At 42.5% G+C, this 19690-nt stretch overlaps 2 protein-coding genes and 1 long non-coding RNA gene across 3 annotated transcripts in view; 2 read left to right on the top strand and 1 right to left on the bottom strand.

The window, feature by feature from the left end:
* The first annotated feature begins 211 nt into the window (after positions 1–211).
* Positions 212–5468, top strand: CUNH8orf59 (chromosome unknown C8orf59 homolog). The gene is made up of 3 exons (XM_027659175.1): positions 212–365; positions 3834–3950; positions 5299–5468. The coding sequence occupies exons 1-3, from the start codon at positions 246–248 to the stop codon at positions 5365–5367; spliced, it is 306 nt and encodes a 101-aa protein (XP_027514976.1). The 5' UTR covers positions 212–245; the 3' UTR covers positions 5368–5468.
* The window catches only part of E2F5 (E2F transcription factor 5), a 14923-nt gene continuing 656 nt past the window's right edge, over positions 5424–19690 (bottom strand). Inside the window, exons 2-9 of the mRNA XM_027659174.1 lie at positions 13544–13653; positions 13165–13326; positions 11849–11892; positions 10062–10126; positions 8878–9142; positions 7979–8179; positions 7497–7541; positions 5424–6159 (exon numbers count right to left, since the gene is read on the bottom strand). Of these exons, the coding sequence (XP_027514975.1) occupies positions 6050–6159; positions 7497–7541; positions 7979–8179; positions 8878–9142; positions 10062–10126; positions 11849–11892; positions 13165–13326; positions 13544–13653 (1002 nt within the window). The 3' untranslated portion in view covers positions 5424–6049. The remainder of the gene's footprint in view (positions 6160–7496; positions 7542–7978; positions 8180–8877; positions 9143–10061; positions 10127–11848; positions 11893–13164; positions 13327–13543; positions 13654–19690) is intronic.
* LOC113954623 lies at positions 8173–8938 on the top strand. Its single transcript, XR_003530292.1, has 2 exons — positions 8173–8720; positions 8830–8938. It is a non-coding gene; the product is annotated as an uncharacterized LOC113954623 (long non-coding RNA).

Here is a 19690-nt window from a genome sequence, read left to right as displayed (position 1 = left end):
TGGGTCGGGAAAAGGCAGGGGAAGGGGCAGGTAAGGGACAGAGAAGGGGAAGGAACGGAACAGGGAAGTGGAAAGGACAGGGAAGCGGCACCGCCGCTCCCGCGGTGCCCGCCCGAGGCGGCGCTCGCCCCCTGGCGGCCGCGCACGGCGCTGCGCCCCCCGCTGGCAGCGCTGGGGGGATTGGCGGCTTTCCCGGCGTCACGCCCCGGGTGTGACGTCACCGCCCGCCCACCGGAGCCGCCGCCATGGCGAAGAGCCGCGGCGGGGCCGCCAAGGCCGGCAGCGTGTTCCGCATCGCCCGCAGCGGCGCCCTCAGGGCCAAGGCCAAGGGCAAGGCGAGGCCCGTCACCTCCGCGCTGAAGCAGGTGAGTGGCGCGGAGGTGCCGTCCCGCCGCCGGGAGGGCCCAGTCCCGCTGCAGGAGGCCTCGGCCCCGCGGGATTTGCTCCTCTTAGGCCTCGCTGCGGGGCGGGGAAAGCTCTCGGTATTGATTAAATCGGGACTGATTAAATCGAGCTGTTTTAGGGACAGTGTGCGTCCGGGCAGAGTGGCAAAGCGCACCGTTTTCACCCTAAATCAGGTTTATATGTGGATGTCATAATCTGCAAAAAGAGAAGAGCAGGGAGTTTATCTGACTGATCTGCATCATCTGCCAGAGAAGACTTCAAGTGGTTCTTCCTGACGGGTGTCATTTGGGAAGTGTCTGATGGCATCTCTGACATGCGATGCTGAAGGGAGCATCAGCAGTTCAGTGAGTTCACGTTCACTGGGCCGTATTAGCAGCACGTCCTGCTCCTTTCCATCATGTTCCCAAGCCCAGCCCCAGGCTCTGGGCTCTGTTTCCACAGCTCTCCTTGATGCTGGCTCGGAAACTCATCACCTGCTAGGTGATTCAACCTGCTAAATCAGCAGCAAAAGCAATTAAAAATGCATTTTGGATTTTTATGGGCTGGGTTGGTGAGTTGAACAAGCTTATTTATGAACGAATGCAAAGAGAAACATTTTGGTGGGGGGGAACTAGAAAGGATGGAGCTGCTTCTGATCCAGTAGCTGTTTATTTGCCTCAGCTGTCAAGTAAAACTGTCGGTGAGATGCAGTGAACAGATCTAGGAACACACACTGTTGTATATTTTGCTCTTAATTCCTCTTTGACTTCTTGCAGCTTAGATGGGCTGCAGATGCTCTGCAGATGCTTCTGTGAGTTAACACACTAAAGCAATGAAAAAGTAAAGAAGCAAAAATATTATTCTGTCATTTTCATGTCTGGAGAGGAGCACAGCCCAGAGGAGGGAGAGAGTGGGTCGCAGAGCTGGGAGCACTGCAGGGGAAGAGGGAATGGGGGGGTGATCTAAGCAAGAGTTTTCCTATTGGTAGCAGTGAGTCATTGTATGGTATCTTCTCCTCAAACCCTGCCTCCAGCCTGAGGTGTGTGTTCTGAGGGTTCAGCTGTCCCTCTAGGAAGGCATCAGATAGTAAAAGTAATAAAAGCAGAACGTTTAGTGGCTTAATGTTCCTGTTCGATGCAGTTGCAGTCTGCTGGACAAACAGAGTTAAACAGCTCTTAAGAAAAGGCTGTTTCTGATTTCCTCCTGCGAGCCAAAGCCAATTGACAAATTAATCTGGTGAACAGACAGGAATTTAACAAACTTTGGAAATAACAATTTCATGTTGTTGGCGTCGCATCTCCTCTTAGTCTAGAGTGTTCTGTATAACGAAGGGAGAAACAGGTTTAAAACCATATTCATGAAAAGTCAGGAGCTTATTAGGAGTAAAATTTTATTCTCTGTGTTTGAAGCTGTATTCTTTAATGCATGAGGCCTTTGGGCTTAATAGGATTTACTTATTATTAAGCAGTATAGGAAGACGCTCAGAAAAAAATTGTTAAAATGCATTTATTCTTTAATAGCTAAAATCCCATTATAACTATTCAGACAACTTTTGATGTAGATACCTATGCCAGCTATAGAGCCTCTTTCTGTGGAGGAGTCCTGCCTGAGCAGCTGAGAAATTAGGTATTGAAACTGTCTGGATCCTTTTAAGACCCCTGTGGAGCTGGAAGATGGTGACAAGGCTTGATGGGAAGCCCAGGATCTTTGTCGATTGTGTTACCCACAGTCCCTCCTCCAATTGGGGCTGGGTCTGTATTTCTACAGCCATTGTCCAAGTTATTATGGATTAAATAACTGAGTAGGCCTGTTTTATCAGCCTCTTGCTACTGCTTTCTTAATACTGGTTCTCTTGGTCACTCAGAATAAATGGAATTATTGTTAATGTAAGCATGCTCTGAAGTTATGGAGGCTTTGAAAGCAAAATAAGTATGCATGGTTTGATTCTGCCTGTGTAAAATGCTGAGAGGTGAATTACAGGGTTAGCCTTTAGCAACGGTAGGTATCCTGAAATTTGAGGTTGCCTGAAAACTTATAAGTGTGCTTCTGGAACATTTGCAATGTAAAAGGCCATTATCTGGCTATGATCCCATTCCAAACGTTGAAAGAAATAGGTGCTAGGGGTGAGACCAGCTGCAGTGGTGAAAGAGTTTATGCCCCCTTGCATCCACCTTGCTCCTCTACCATGGATAATTGCCTCCAAAGCATAGCACATGTCCATATTTTAGCTCTTCCCCTTTAAAAGCAAGCATCTTTAATTAAATAACTTATAAAGGCAGACTTGGGCTAAAAGTGAGGCTGAGATGCCCAGAGATACACATCCTGGTCTGCTACAACCATAGAGTTTCTTTAAAAAAATGTGGCAAAATCTGGTAGGTGTTGGCCAGACCAACAAGTAGGATGCAAGGTGTGATGTTGAAAGGCAAACTACTGGAAGAAATTCAAAATGGTAAAATCATTTGCAAATTGTATTGGGTTTGAGGCGCTACAGGGGTGATTTCTGTGAGGAGCTGCCAGAAGTTTCCCCTGTGTCTGACAGAGCCAATGCCAGTCGGCTCCAGGACAGACCCACTGCTGGCCAAGGCTGAGCCCAGCAGGGACTGGCAGTGCCTGTGGGATAATGTAGTTAAGAAATGGGGGGGACACCTGCACAACACCAGCAGCAGTCAGAACAGGGGAGTGGGAATTTGTAAGAGAAACAGCTCTGCAGACATCAAGGTCAGTGAAGAAGGGGTGGGAGGAGGTGCTTTAGGTGTCAGAGCAGAGATTCCCCTGCAGCCTGTGGGGAAGACCATGGTGTGCCCCTGCAGCCCGTGGAGGTCCATGGTGGAGCAGAGATCCATCTGCAGCCCCCATGCTGGAGCAGGTGGGTGCCTGAAGAAGGCTGTGACCCTGTGGGAAGTCGCAGGCTCCTAGCAGGGCCTGTGGGCCCATGGAGAGAGGAGCCCATGCTGGAGCAGGCTCCTGGCAGGACTTGGGACTCCACAGGGGACCTATGGTGGAGCAGTTTGTGAAGAACTGGAGCTTGTGGGAAGGACTCAAACTGGACAAGAGCGTGAAGGACTGTCTCCCATAGGAGGGACCTCACGTTGGACCAAGGGTAGAGTGTGAGGAGTCCTCCCACTGAGCAGGAAATAGCAGCAGAGACAATTTATATATGATATAGCAGGGCCTGTCTACAGCCTGGCTTTTGTTTTCTCTGTGTTCTGTTTCTGGATCATTGTGGGCTCCCATTCCAATAGAATTAAGTTTAACTACTTTCTCCCTTTTAAATTTATTAGTACAGACTAGGTGGCCTAATTAAGTAACAGATACACATACTGAAGAGCAATATTGGAAGACAGAAATATAATACTGTCTGCATAATACTTGAACAAAAATGGTGCAATTTCACAGGTAAGTGGAATTTTTGTTAAAAATACCAATGTGTGTATTTTTTTCCCTCCCAGATAAACATTAAAAATGCTGAAAAAGTTAGTGCAATAAATAAAGCATTTGCTGAAGTTCAGAAAAAAGTGCAGCAGCTATCGAAAGGCACCTCAGCAGAACCTCAGAAGACTCAACAGGTAATTTCCCTTTGTAAAAATCTGAGGAGACTGAAATGAATATGTGTGTTTTTAAAGCATTATATTCTGGCTCTAAGACTGGAGGCAAATCGTGCAATTGCTTTAAAGCTATAAACCCAGTTTTATTAATTTCATTTGTGTGGTAATGCTGAAACCTGGTTAGCATGTTCAAATGCTATATAACTACTAGAGAGAGAAGAGGGTGGGCAGCCAAGCTGAACCACGCTTCCAAAACATAGTTTTAAATTATTCCAGCTGGTTTTAAATTATTTTTTTAAAGTTAGTCCCAGCTCTTTGATTTCAGACTTATGTCTGCCCATGAATAGACACTGAGAGGATGAACGTGGATGTTCCCAACCTGAAGCACCGGACAGTGCTTTGAAACAGACAGCTCTGTCTCTCTCTGTTCCTGATGCCTAGGCCTTCATGTTCCCTCATCAGAAGTACCAACACCTAAAACAGCAATTTCTGTACTAGAGGTTTTGCCTGCAGTGCTTAGGGTTCAAGACAGTGTTTCACTTGCCTTCCTTTGTTTAGTTTTTTTATACAGGGCTACATGCAATCTTACACAAGAATTAATTTACAGAGTTTAATTCCTGACAAGTTCCTCCATATAAACTCTTTATGCTAACTCCTTCTGATGCTCTGGGCAGTTTTGGGGAGAGAGAAAGCAGCAGGCCAGGATGAGGTACAGATGAATCCATGCTGGCTGTCAGAAGGAGGAGCTGTTTGGAGATGTGGACATGAGTTCAGTATTACTTCCTGTGCCTGAGGTGATCAGATTTCTGTATGGCTGTGAGTGACAAAACAAGTGTCAAATACGTTAAGAAGAGGCTGAGGGACAAATGAAACATAAGTGACCGTGCTCTCAGTACAGGATGAGGCTGAGCAAGGATTTCAAGGCAGTTGGTGCCAGTGGCCCTGTCCCTGCTGGCTTGCTATTTATTCCTCCAAGAATGCAGACTTTACTGTTGCTGCTGTGCTAGTAGGGCTGTACATGACAATGCCTAGTTTGATGACCCAGGCTGTAATAGTATTTTCTCCAAAGTTGTAAAAATGTAAAGAGCAATTCTGAACTAAAAGGTGAGCCTGTCTCTGTGCCATGTATGTTGTTACTGGCATAACACTTTGTATTTCTCCTGCATAAAGTGTTGTCAGCTTATCTGTCAAGTTAAGTGAATCCTGTAATCCCCCCAAATTATTGAAGTATGACTGCAAAATTAGCCTAAAATAAATATATAAAAGACAAACTAATCTTCTAGACAATTGGTATTTATTAGTTTGGGTTTTTTTCAAGCAGAGTAAAAAGAAATTGCTTTCTACTTTAAACTGAAACTTTTTTTTTCAGGTTTCCAGAAATGTGGAAGAGGAACCAGCAAATGTGGATGCTGCTACAAACCTGTTATCTCAGTTGTAATGTAAAATGGACAATGAAGGGATTGCAAGAAATGAAAGATCACAAATACTGATGGGTTTGTTTGAAGAATTTTATTAAAAAAAAATCTTGTTAATATACAAGTATTGGCACACTTTAATACAAACTACAAACAGACCTTTCCTGTCATCTAGGAAAGTGGAATGTCAGAAGTCAGTGTGAGAAACTTAAAGTGCTAAAACAGAAGGCACTTCACAAAATTGGTTCACTGAAACAATTTAGCATAACTCAAGTTGATACCCTTCACTTTTCAACTTGGCAGTGAAAGCTTCAAAACTGTTTGAAAGGTTAAAAAAGAATATACAAAGCTTCTTGGCAGTAAAGCTTCAAAGAAAACGCTGTTGACTGTGAGCAAGAAGCCTAATCATTTTTTAGAAAATGATCAAAGGCTAAAAAGTATTTTTGTTTTTCTTACTAAAGAAAGCTTCAAATAATTGGATTACACAGAGAACACTTGGGTGAAAAAGTGCCAGAATTTTTGATAAGAGCCCTTTTTTCTTGTTCTTGAATTTGTTTTGTGAAGTAGTTAAAGGAAGCAAAAGGAAATATACTCCCAGAGTCAGTGAACTAAGAAGTTATACATTCATTATTCAAATACTTAGGTTATGAAGAAGTCTAGAATGTTATAGTTAGAGGTAGATAAGTAGTCTGGTTGACACGATATCTAATAATTTAGTATCTGCACATCAAAGAGATCACAGACTCCTTCATTATCATCCAGGTTAAAGTTGTAGTCATCTCCGGGAGTAGGAGAGAGTCGTAAGAGAGGAAAAACTGTAAAGCAGGAACAGTTTAGTTTAAATTAAAACACTTTTGGAATATCAGCCCTATCTCATCATTCAGTATGTTTGTCATCACCAGTACAAAGGTTAGTCTTCATAATTAAAATAGTCTTGATAATCTGAAAAGCACGCTAGGATGCATACTGTGAATATCTGTACTGCATTCAAACTAAGGCAGTAAGTTACCTATCTACCATTTTTTGCTTGGTATTTTAACTGAATTTGCTGGAATGGAGCGACAGCTGTGGAATATGGGTTTAATTTCTCCTGCAGCAAAAGAGCTCCTGAGCAGCTTTTGAAAACTTTCATGAGAAAGCCATAATTTATATTTATGTTCCTTTTTCTTGTTACAATATTGCATATCTGCCTTCAAATAAGTCAGGAAGTTACTATTATCCCTATTTTACAGAAGGGAAATGAAGGCTAGCAGTTTTTCTGTGCACTGCATTTCAAGCATGGACTTGAAGCTGTCTTTGTGGGGGGAATGCAAGAAGAGAAGCCTCAGCCCTCATGCGGCACCGTAGGAACTCTAACATAGTGTAGATGAGCTGGGCATGCTGTACCTGCCCTAGAAGCGGAGACTCTTTCCATTTTGACCATATATTGGCACATTCAATCCACAACACAATACAAGATGGAATCCCATCTTGTACCTCATAATTACACATCTCTTTCTGCAGGAGCCTGAGGTTGTCTGCTTGGAGGGCAGATATTAGCACAGGCTGCTTACAGAGCGCAGGGCAAAAGGAACAACACCAGCTGAGCTCACCTCTTTGCCTGGCACACCTCAGAGAGACTGAGCAGAGAGGCAGCAGCACATGAACTTAGCAGCTGTGGTTCAGTGCTGCACTCTTATGGCCACTGAGGTGCAACAGCAGAAATGGGTAACGTTTGTTCTATTAGTGTACTGCAGCAAGGCACGGATCACTCTGCACACAGGCATGTAACTATGGTCTGAAATATTTAAAGCACCTGCAGGAAGCCTGAGGCAGAAAAGAATGGAAACAGATTTTTTTTTTTAAGTTGTTTTTTTTTTAAGGCAGCACACTAGTCATCAGCCTGTTCGTTCTTTGTCCCTGAATTAAGGACTGGTGGGTTATTCATGCATGTAAGTGCTTGTTGGATTAAGGTTTTCATATTTTGATGGTTAAACTGTTGCAGGGAATAGAAAGGGGAGCAAAGACAAGAATGACAGAGGAGGCAATACAGGGAAAAGAAGTAGTTTCATACTGAGTCTTGTCATCAGATTTAACATATGCCTCCTAAGTGCTGTTCACACAAAAACCATGCTGCTACTTGTGATTATTAGAAAAGATGCTAAATACTTACCGTCAGAAGACATGAGTTCATCAATAATATCCCCACTAATATTTCCTGTGAAAGACAGGAGCACATGCTTTATATATGTGGGGTTTTTTTAATACGTGTTTATAAAAGTCAACACGTATTATCTGCATTAAAATACTGAACTGCAAAGAACAGTGTGGCTCATGCAGTGTAGGAGCTGCAGACATAGCATGCCATGTACATGTAAAATATATTTATCTTTGTATCCCTCAGTTCCCTCCCCACACACTACACTTCTTCCACTGATCTCTTATAACCCTAGAGCCATATACAACATGAAGCTTACTTGGTGGCAGAGAAACTCATTTGCTCAAAGTGAGTTTGCTACTGAGAGCTGGCTCAGTGGCTTCACCAGGAGATAAACAGAGGCCTGTCATTTTGTCTGTAACTCATTGGTAACTTGGTCGCAAAGAAGGGCTCAGGAAACCAGTATAAACATTCAAACAGGAACTACTGCTCCCTACCTGTGGGCTCCTCCATCTTTGCAATGTCAAATGAGTTTGGCTTGAGAATACAGCTGACATCCAGAGGCAGCAAGCCCTGGTAGTCACTGGAGATGGCTGAGGCTTGGGCACCATCTCCTGAAAGGCTGGGGTACAGCGCCAGCTCTGGAAGGCTGGAGTAGGGGGCTGCAGGGGCCGCGCTGTCCCGCTCCACGCTGCCATCTGCGGACAGAAAGGCATGTTATGGAGACATGGAACACAAAGCGTCTGCACCCAGTTTTGTCTTTGGGAACATGGCCAGTGTCTGGGATCAGGTGCGAGGAGTCTCCCCCCTTCCACAGGCACAACTTAATTAGTTAATTAATTAAAGGTTAATAAAGGTTAATCAGGACCCTCAGAAATGCAGTTGTACCACTCACAGCATTTTCTTACATCTTTTCCTATTACCCTACCATTACTATGAAAAAAATACCTGATATTCAGGCTGTCTCTCACTCTGTGTGGAAGAAGGTAAATGACATTGTGGCACAAAAGCTGGAACTGATGCCTGTATTATCAGTCTCATTAAAAGGTACATGTTTCAAATAATATCCTCCATCAGAGGTTTGCAGTTTTGCTCCATACTGCATTCTGGAGAAGTACCTCAGAATAAGCAACAGGATTACATCCAAAACCTGTTCAGTATAAGATGATGAGCTATGAGGGAAGAATGTGTTTCAACGGACAGAAGAGGAAGAGGGGTCTCTGTAACCTCCTGAGAGCTGTTAGTAAGCCCTTGGAGAAGTTTGTCAACAGACAGCTGCTATGCTGTGCAAATTCTTGAACTTTTCTTTGTCTATCACCTTTCCTAACAGTTTCTTCTTTCCCTCTAGCTGCCTTCCTCCCCACCCCATTGGAGGTAGGAAAAACCCTGGATCCACCTGATCGTGTGTCCGCAGCTGGTGTTTGTGGTAACTCTTGTCCTTGGTTCAGGTCATGTTCTGGTGGATTTGGGGGAGCTGTAGTGGGTTTAAGTGGAGTCGCTGGAGCTGCAGGTTGAGATGGGGGCTGTGCAAGGTCATCGGGCGGAGGAACCGGAAACACCGTGGGCTTGGAGGAGCTTGATTCTTTATTTATAAGCAGCACATGGATAGGTCCTGAACTACTTTTAAGATTGATCTGGTATTTCTTCTGTCCATTCTGTCCCTGTAAAGGTGGTGTATGATGAAAGTTACTGCTCCTTGAGAACTCGACACTGTACAAGGTGATGAAGACTAAGTTCAGCTGTTTTGGTCCTTGACCCAAAAAAAAAAAAAAAAAAGCCCAACATCACAGCTGCTAACTTGGGTCCTGCAGAGAACCTTACCATTGCCTGAACTGATTTCGGCAGAGACGGACAAAGACAGTACCACTGATCAGCTTCATGGCTCTAGCTTGGGATGCTTTTACTATATTAGACTGTGCTTAGCCTCACTAACAATAGCTTGTGAAACTTCTCAGGTGAATTTCAGCCTTCTACAAGCACAGTGGCTATCATGCTTCATACAATGATCTCTCCCAACTATGTAAACACTATTTAAAACTGAGCACTGCAACAACAAAAAAAAATAAAGATGGACAGACGTAAATAATTTGTCCTCCTACTTTAATCTTACCCATTTAAGTCTTTTGGCTAAAGCGAGACTGCAGTCTGTTTCTCTATCCAGTCTACTACCATGAGACTAAATCTAAACTAAACCTACCACTAAATCTAAAAGGCTTTTTTGTAAAAGATCCGTTTTAACAATGTAAAGGAGAAACTTGACAGATAAAAGCCTCTATCAATGAATTCTCAAGGGAATTCATGACAATTATGCACAATTTGGAAAGTTGCAACATTTAAAAAAAAAAGAAGAAATGGTAAAAAAACCCACTAATGTATCTTGGTTTTAATAGAAGACAGTTACCATATAGGTGTACAAAACTCACTTTTTCCCATCTGGCCTCTCCCTTCTCAACTGAAACAATCCTAATCATTTGCCCCCTCCTCTTGCACATGGACAGAGATAAATCCTCCACTCTAAGATAGCTCTTCTTTTCCACTGTTCCTCTAGAACACTTAGGTAAACAAGAAACCAGTACATACCATTTCTGGTGTAGGTACTTCTAACTGTGTACCACAAGGTGCTTGAATTGCTAGGAGTGTATCTCCTGGTTAAAAAGCAATTTTTAAGTAAGTGTAAAGTGTGCATAGTTTTCCTAAGTCTTGCATGGTACCCCCTCAAATGAGAGATGGTAATATTCTAAGACCACTTAAAATACATAATTCAGCATATATAAACTTGTGCTAAGACTTGCATAGTACCTGTAAGATCCAAGTAAATTGCATGATATAAATCACAGAATTCCAATACTTAGGTCATAGTTGCAAGAACCTTTTCTCACAGCAGTACAAGATTTACCATTTCCTTTACCTGTTTATCTTTTACTTTTATATGTAACATAAGGTGAAAATATTTAAATAATTTTTTCACAGAATCAAAGAATCATTTAGGTTGGAAAAGACCTCCAAGATCGAGTCCAACCTGTGACTGATTCATCCTCTTGTCAACTAGACAAAGTGCCACGTCCAGTCATTTTTTGAACACTTCTAGGGATGGTGACTCTACCATCCCTGGGCAGTCTACTCCAATGCTTAACAACCCTACTATGAAGACATTCTGCCCGATGTCCAACCTGAACCCCCCCTAATACAGCTTGAGGCTACGTCCTTTCATTCTGTCACTTGTTGCCTGGGAGAAAAGGCCGACCTCCACCTTTCAGGAGTGATAAGGTCTCCCCTGAGCCTCCTTTTCTCCAGGCTAAAGCCCAGCTCCCTCAGCTGCTTCTCATATGACTTACTTTAGCTAAATCAGTTCTCTGGTCTAGCTCACTTTATGACGTTGACAAATGATGGTACTACAAAGATTTAATAGAAGGAAGAAAAGGTATTAATGATCATCTTCAAAGCCAGCACTTCCAAGTATCTAAGCTCATGGCTTCCAAAGCACAACTGGGATATTAAGAGCTGGCTATCAAACTCACCTGTGGCTTACTATGCACATTAAAATGTGTTGGTTGAAGTCAGGGGATCACAATTACTTCCACAGAACTGGCACAACACTGCAGGTCACTTGCCTTTTCCCTTTGTCCATAACTGATTCGGAATAACACTTTTCTTTCTCTGCCTCCTAAAAGACACTTAGGTGAAGTACTATCTGAGTGCCATGCCAGGTGCCTCCATGTTTTGTAATGGCTAATTCTTTTTAGTTACAGCTCCTTTTTGTTAAACATTGCAGTAGTTTTCTAATCTTGCATTTTTATTAAAAAACAGCCTTCCTTGAGATGGTTCTAAGCCTAGCTGGAGGCTGAACAACAATCTTCCCTTGGGTGCCCTGGGATCGGGAAAGAATGTCAAGGGTAGTAACCTCTGCCAGAAATTCTTGGCAGTTTCTTCAAACCTGTACAGGAATCCTTTTGATTTAGCAGCTCCATCATTGAACTTTGTCTGCCTCCATTTATACAGCATCATCAGGAACTCTGACCACAACTGCCACCAGAGAAACTGTATGAAATTTGGATCTGTCTGGTTCATTTGGTGGGTTGGACCCACATGTCCTGTCTCTGGTTCCATTAATGGCCTGAGGCAAGCTGCTGCAAAGTATGAATACCAAAAAAGGCATCCAAAACCAGGATTCCAGCTGAGCTTCTATTCAGTACAGTCTGTAACTACAACTAGAAAATGCTGGAACTTGGTAGGCATGAACATTATGAGACATCAGTATTGAGTACTTCTAAATTCAAAATACTTGCAAGGAAAAAGCAAGTCATTTTTCAAGAGGAAGATCAGGAAATCCCTTGCTTTAGAAATACAGCCTAACAGCAGCAACTTACCATTGAAGCAGTTGCAGATATCTTCATGGGTGACATATGAAAATGTAATGTATGTCAAGGAACATTTTTCTTGAAGCAATGTAGAACTCTTGCCCCTTAAAAGTAGTTTGTCCAAACTGAGTCTAAACTATAAAGTTACTATTGTTACTCAGAGGTGTAATCAAAGCATAATTTTTGTCTTTCAGAATGAATAGTTAAAAATAGAAGAGTTCTGTCTTTTAAACAAAAAAACCTGTACTTGCAAAGAAAATACAAAAAGAAAAAAAGTTGTGTAGCTTGCTTGAGAAGAGATCCTAACAGGAAGAACATGTAAAATCTTGTTTTGAAGAACACCACTTATCTCACTGACACTACAGAATTCAAGTATGTATCAAGACTTCCCATAATCACATAAAACGACTGCTAGAGGGAACTTCAGAGTTCATCTCCCATCCCATTCCTCTGCCTCAAGGTAGGATCCACTGTTCAGACATTCCAGACAGATGTCTGCCTCCCCTCTTCTGGAAAACCTCCAGTGATAGGTAGTTCACTACCTCCCTGGGAGGTCAATTCCAGTGCTAGCTCTCCCAAAGCAAAGTTTCTCCTAACATCTAACCTCAATCTCCTTACTACAAAATCCATTTTACACAACCAGTTTCTGTATAGCAAGTCCCGTAATGTTTAAATACTTATCACTGGTGCTGTAGTTTCTATAAGAAGGGCACCTTCCTGCTCCCAGTCTCAGCTGTCTGTTTTGCTCAGTATCTTGCAAGATAGCTAAGCACATGCTTATGCAGCTAGAACTCTCTGTTCATGGGTTATCTAAACACAGGATTTTTTTCCCCAGTTTCAAGCCCAACAAGTTTCAGGACACTGTCAACTCAATTTATCTTTGGGTGATAATCTTTGGAGGAGAACAAAGCAACACAGAGCAGATTCATGTAAAGCAGCGGTAACAAGGTATAAATTCAAGTGCTGGAAAGCAGTATAGACTACCACAGAATACTCTGAGTTGGAAGGGACCCTCAAGGATCATCGAGTCCAATTCTTAAGTCAGTGAGTCCAATTCTTAAAGTAAGACACCAGGATTATACTACAGACTTAAAAATACATATGTATACGCTAACTTATTTTCATGTTACCAATCACAGTCACAGAATTTAAAAAGCCATGTAAATAAAATTTGTATCTTCTTTCTTTGAGAAAAACTTGAAAAAATATTTGCCTTACCTTTCTTCTGGATAAAAGAGACTACATTATGCTTTATCAATTACCTACACCTTAGCTGTTGTTTTAATTCTAGTTCTAAGAGGCACACAATTACTTTAAAAGGATATTGGTGGTTTGTAGAATCATCCATGACATTCTTGATACTTTGCTGAAGCCACAGTTTCTGCTGATCCAATTCTTTCTCTTTTAGCTCTAGATCTTCAATTTCAGCTTCCAAATACCTCAGCCTGTCTATGACTTCTTTTGTATTGCAGCCAGCACCTACTCCTCTTAAAAAGGTAAAAGGGTTCATGAAACCACAAGTAAAAATCTAAAGCAAACAGGCAATGATAATTTCTTAAGTCTATTTTCAACATTTTTAAAATCTACTAACATTCAATATGAAGGAAATGAGCATTTGTGGTGTCATATTTAGTCAGAAGTGGAAAGAGGCAATTTTTGTTGCTCTTGAGCATATGAAAATTTTGCAGAATTGACATGGCTTACTTCCACTGAATGCTGTTTTTTGACTTCTTCTCAATGAGATCAATCCCCTCCAAAACATTGGTGATATCATAGATCCTTCTCTTCTGTCTCACAGCAAGCGTATCAGCAGCCTGTCAAGAGAACAAGTATCAGCAACTTGCATGCTGCAGGAAAAGACAGTTAAGCCACTCCCTTGGAAAAATGCCATGTAATGTCATTCTGAAGGGAGAAGGTTCCACTCTTCAAGAGCCAGATATTCCATCACTAATTCTAAAGTTCAGCACCTGCAGGTAGTGCTGCAAACCACATGGAGGAGTCACTTTGCTGAAGGCCAGCAGGCCATTCCTGGACAGGAGGGTATATTCACATGGGTTGCCAAGACCGTGTTCAGTATCTGGACCATGTGCTGTTCAACTGCATGAAGAAGCTTGCGGTGCTCTTTTGGGAAGGTAGGAAAAAGTAGGGAAGGCAGACAGCAACACCCTGCAGCGGGGCAAGCCTCTCGAGCCAAGGACATGCTAAGTTTACCATCCCTTTTGTTGACACAAAGTATTGAAGCTTTTGTTTGGCTTCAGGAGTACTGGGATACAAATCAACAGGGTTGTAATTTCACAAAGTGGCCAAAGGAGAGCTGCAGTACTTCAGGCCATCATTGTCCTCACATGAATCCACCTCAGAGTGTACAAGGGCTCACTCAGTGTCACCCTGAGCACCACAAACAGTTCCACAGGCACCAGGACACTAGCACAGCTCACAGGGATGTCCCACGGACACTCAGCTATCTGTACAGTGTGTCTGAGGGCTGTCACAGCTCAACTCTCAGAGCAAAGCAGAGCACCAGGAAGAGGAAACTCTGCTTCATGCCTTATCTCTCTCCATGGTGACTTTTATGCACCTGATGCAAAGAGTTAAGATAAAATAAGCAAACTTGAGCTACTCCTGCCTTCCACACCCTCAGCTCTTTGATGCTGAAAGGCAGGTCAAGTTCAAAGAACATTAGCTAAAAGGAGAGAAAGCAAAGAGGAGTCCGACTTTGTAGCTACTCAGGACACTTAGATACAATGATTACAAGGGATTATATGTATTAAAAAAGTTAAAAGAGAAGAATAATAAAGAGAAGGATACGTGGCAAAGACTTCTGCATCCCAAATTAGAACTAATGAATAAGGTAAACTAATTTCCACTATAGGAAGATAATGATTTATTTCAGTTTTTCCAACAATCTATTAAATTAATGGTTTTTGTAAGCATGTATGTTTGAGAGACAACCACAAATCCATTTGCTTAGTAGTATGTTTTGGTTTTTTTTTTCATTTTTCTACTTAAGTAAAATTGAAAGGACAAAATGAAAATATGGAGATTTAAAAAAATACTCTTATAGCCATTAGATATGAACACTGCTCCTTCTCCTTGACAGTGATGTACCCCACTAAACAGTGTTTCTACTGATACCCTTAGCAACATTTATCTTTCATATGGTCTTCTGCAACAGTCTGTTAAAATCTTTTCTTATCAAACAGAAAACATGCAAATACATAAAAAGCGCACAGTTCAGTTCTCTCCAAAGAAACAGGCTCTTCAATCACTTGTATCAGCAGGTATGCACATGCTATCTTAACCTGCTATTTTTGCTGCATACATACACACTGCTTCCAAGGACTGCAAGAGAACCTTAAGAATCTAGACAGTGACAAAACTGATGCCATCTGTACAATGTTTAATCAGCACCTCGTGTATCTCACAGTCTTCAGAGGCACAATTTTTATAAGCTGTTTACATTATTCAGTGCAACGAATGGACAACATACACTTAAACAGCTGCTATTCAACTTTCTGCTCTCTTCCCATTGCTCTACATATTGACCAAGAACTTAGTCTACTGCTCCTAGTTTGAACAATGAAAAAACTGCTCTGCAGACAAATTTAATTGCCTCTTGAAATTTTCTCAAAGGCCTGTCTACAAAATGTAAATGCTTTATTAATCTTAATGTATTTTCAAGATGTGCTGGTAGTAAAAAATACCAATGTACATAAATTTGTAGCTATGATACCAAAGCTTAAGACTTTAAATAAAAGTCACTAATTTTGAGTACCCAATTCCAGATGTTTCAAAGTTGGAGTAACTGTTCTACTCTAAATGGTTTTGCATTTTATATGCCCAAAGCACAGCTCCATTAACACCAGCAGCAGAAATTTACCACTGCTGCAAACCAAGCTCCGGAACCCCAAGACAGGGGTTTATTTCATAAGAAAAAGAAGGACACAGTTACATATATATTTGGTGTGACTAGCCCTTTATATAATTCGATCACTGCTACAAAGTTCAACTACTTAAAACAAGAATTCCAACAAAGAAACTGTGGCCAGTTCCCAAACTGGGAGATTTAATCCAGCCATTCACTACCTTTCTGGTGCTCATCTTGTAATCTAATGATCTTCTAAAAATTTAACGGGCTGTTTCACAGATATTCTAAAAAGAATTAAAAAGTTCCGCTTTGACATTCTAGCAGTTATCAGTGCGACACCTTCTGGTAGGTACATGGGTCAGTCTTCCACACAAACCACCCACTAGTGACTTCAATAATTAAAAGAGACAAATCTCCTGTTTTCAAAAATACTGTTAAAACTCATCATTTCTCAGCCTACGTAAAGAAAGGGACATCTACAACAGCCCTGCTAACATGGCTGGATGTAGCTTCCTCTGAATCATTTGTATTTGGAGTTCCTTCATAAAATCTTCCTAACGTAAAACTGCTGAACTCTAGTAATTTCTCCTAGTATCCCCCCTCATACTTTGACTACGTATGTATGCAAGACAAGCACTACGTGAGTGTCTCACAGAGCTAGAAGAAAAACGTATAAACACTGGGCTTCAGTGCTGTGTGCATTCAGGTTGTGCAACTCCTGGAATACAGAAAACACACTGCTCAGCACAGTTTCAGCTGCAGGCACGCACAGAGACACACAAAACCGTGCCCAGAAATAAAACCACCAGCCAGAAAAAAGGCAACTGAGAGTCTGTGCCCTCACACAACTTTGCTCCCTGAGAACTGACAAAAGGCACCATGAATCATCAGCTGCAAATTTGCTGTGTTAACATCCGTGGCAGAGTGATTATTAAGAAGCTTAACAAAGTACTAGGCAGCAATGATTGCTTGCTCACCAAGTGTCAAAGGAAAGAGGTCCTGCATCTTCTGCACTGTGCCACTAGCAGATAACATTTTCTCCCCAAGAAGGCCAACAACAGTTTGGTGGGAGTTTTAAATTGAATAGTGTTCTTGTCAACCTGAAAGTATAAGTACTGAATATCATTGCATGCATAAAGACTAAGGGAATGTAAAATCTAACGGATGGGCTCTTTTTTCTTCTGCGGAGTAGGGTAAGTGTAAGGAAGTTGTTATTTGCACCTGATCAATCCACTTCTAAAAAGAAGTCCATCTTAGAATACCTGATGTTTTTGCACTGATGATCAGGAACACTACTTAACCATCATTACAGCAGGGATGGTATTCTGCCAGAAACAACCCATTTAAGAAATCAAGGCAGAAGCAACTGTATGCTATGAACTGAAAGAATACATGATTTTTTGGGCTTCATTTCAGGTGGTTTATCCCTTATTCACTCATCTTGCTCTTTTTCTCTCTTCCCAGCAATTTGGGGGTTGCTGCAGATAGAAACTTTGTTTTCTTTCTTTTCTATCTCATCCCTTAATGTTTTAAGTTTAATCCCATAACTTGATTTTTTATACAGGGTTATTCAGCGGCAGTTACATCATTATTCTAGAATAGCTGTTCGATTTTAAAGTAAACACTGTAAAATTCAAACTTCAAGTAAATTCTCACTTTCACTCCCACAATTTGTCAGATGTCACCAGAAAAGTGCCCAGCACTAAAACATTACCAAAGTGTCCTCTTCCAGACCGGTAAGCTATATTTATAGATGTATTCAAAGATCACCAGAAAATGTCCCAGAAACAGATTTTCCTTCTCAATTGCTAAATCACAAAGCTGGAAACACATTTGTTTCCAAATTACATTTTCTTCCTAGTGCTGGTTTTGCTAAAGAAAATACTAACCTGCAGCACATCAGATGGTCAGTACCCATCAGCAGGGAGACACCTGAGGGTGTTCACTGCACAAACCGTTTCTTGGAACACTCTGTTTCATTTCAAGACTGGCCTGTTGTTCTTCAGTTCCCTGAGCACACTGACATAACACACACATGCCTCCTGCTTTTCATTTTTCCTTAGATATGCAGCTTATTTATGAGAAAACCAGTTACAGAAATGTAAGTTCTGACTCACTGTTTATGGAAATACCAACGGTTTATGCACTGTAGTTCGTATTTACTTCCAACAAAGCAAATTCAGAAACCAGCCTCCAGTGGGCCTTGAGCAGAAATGTCTGTGACTGGTTGCAGTGCCACCAACCCATTCCCTCTGAGTAGGAACCTTTCTCACTAGAGAGAACCAGAAACACTATTCCATCCTGCTTCAGCCCAACTTCATTGTTCAAATCAATCCTCTTTTGCACTTTAAGGCCACGCTTTTTGGTCCGATGTCTTACAAACTGAGTATGTTTTGTTTCTCAGACTGACCTGGAACATCTCTCAGCACATGGCAGACAATAAAGTAAGCTGCACAACGATCCTCGAGATGGGGACAGCTTACTACTTTTTTACTTAAGAAAGAGGCAGTTAAATACTAAGGAGCTAATCAACTTGTCCAGACCACAGCATTACTAAAGGAAGAATATAAAACCTATCAGTGTCCTTCCCTATTCACCCTGAAGTCTCACTAGCCACAGCAGCATCACTGAAGTGCTACCCCTCTGAACACAGATGCACAAAAAACCTCCAAGAACACCAGTCACCTCCCAGGGCCCATTAAGAGTAATCAACAAATAGGACAGTTTTCTAGAAAGCACTTCAAGTAATGAAAGCACCAAGTCAGCCTCTTATTGCACTTCGCTGAACTCCTCAGCAGTTTGCTGACCTACCTTAACTAGCCAGGTTTACACATCTTTGCCTCAATGCACTGCACACCCCAACAGCCCAGAGGGCCAGCGTGGCAGCATGCTCCAGGGAGCTGCCAAGTAGGACACAGTGCCAAGGATCCCTTCTGCAACAAAGCGACCTCCCAGCACAAGGACCTGGCCAAGGCAGGCTGGTCCCCTAGCATCACTGGGAAGATGTTCCAGCCGCTGCGGCCCAAATGCCCTCATGCCTCAGAGGTGGCAGACTGGCTGCAGAGGGGCATGATGATGATTTGCCACCTACCCTGCCAATTCAGCATCTTTCATACACATATAATAAAAAATACCAAGGAGATGGTCTGCTTTTCAACATGGTTTTCTCTTGCTAAGAGAACATCAAGGGGGTGGGTGAGAAACAGGTTTAAACAGCAATCCATACAGTCAGTGCAGAGAGCAATGTAGTGCAGTAAAAAAACCCCAAAGAATCATTAGGGTTGGAAGGGACTTCTGGAGATCATCTAGTCCAACTCCCAACAAGGGCCTAGAGCAGGTTACACAGGAATCCAGGTGGGTTTGGAATGTCTCCAGAGAAGGACACTCCACGACCTCCCTGGGCAGCCTGTTCCAGTGCTCTGCCACCTTCAGTGTGAAGTTCTTTCTAACGCTGAGGTGAAGCTTCTTGTGTTTTAGTTTGTGATCATTGCTCCTCATCCTGTCTCTGGGCACCACCGAAAAGAGTCTCACACCATCCTCTTGGTACCCTGCCTTTAAAATAGTTGTATGCATTAATGAATTTGCTCTCAAGTCTTCTCCAGACTAAAGACGCCCAGCTCCCACAGTCTCTACTGATAAGAGAGATGCTCCAGACCTTCAGCATCTTTGTGGCCCTCTGCTGGACCCTCTCCAGTAGCTCCTTCTCTTTCTTGAACTGAGGAGCCGAAAACTGCACATAGTGAATAAAAACACCCTCAATAAGTTATATTTAATGCACGGTACCCATTATACCCTACTGATAAAGAGCCGGGACGCGTATTTTAGCCGATCGCGGCGGCTGTCAGCCACCTCCGGGATCCCTCAGCCCGTCACTGGCCGGTGGAGGTCCCGGTGTGGAGGTCGCGGGTGGCCCGGCCCGGCCCGGCCCCTGCGCTGCGCCGCCCGCCCCGCAGCGCAGCGGGGCCGCGGCGCCGGCCGGGCCC

The sequence above is a fragment of the Corapipo altera genome, unplaced genomic scaffold (assembly GCF_003945725.1).
Source record: "Corapipo altera isolate COAL_440 unplaced genomic scaffold, ASM394572v1 52, whole genome shotgun sequence".
NCBI classification, from domain to species: Eukaryota; Metazoa; Chordata; class Aves; order Passeriformes; family Pipridae; genus Corapipo; species Corapipo altera.
This window is presented reverse-complemented; position numbering and strand designations above follow the sequence as displayed.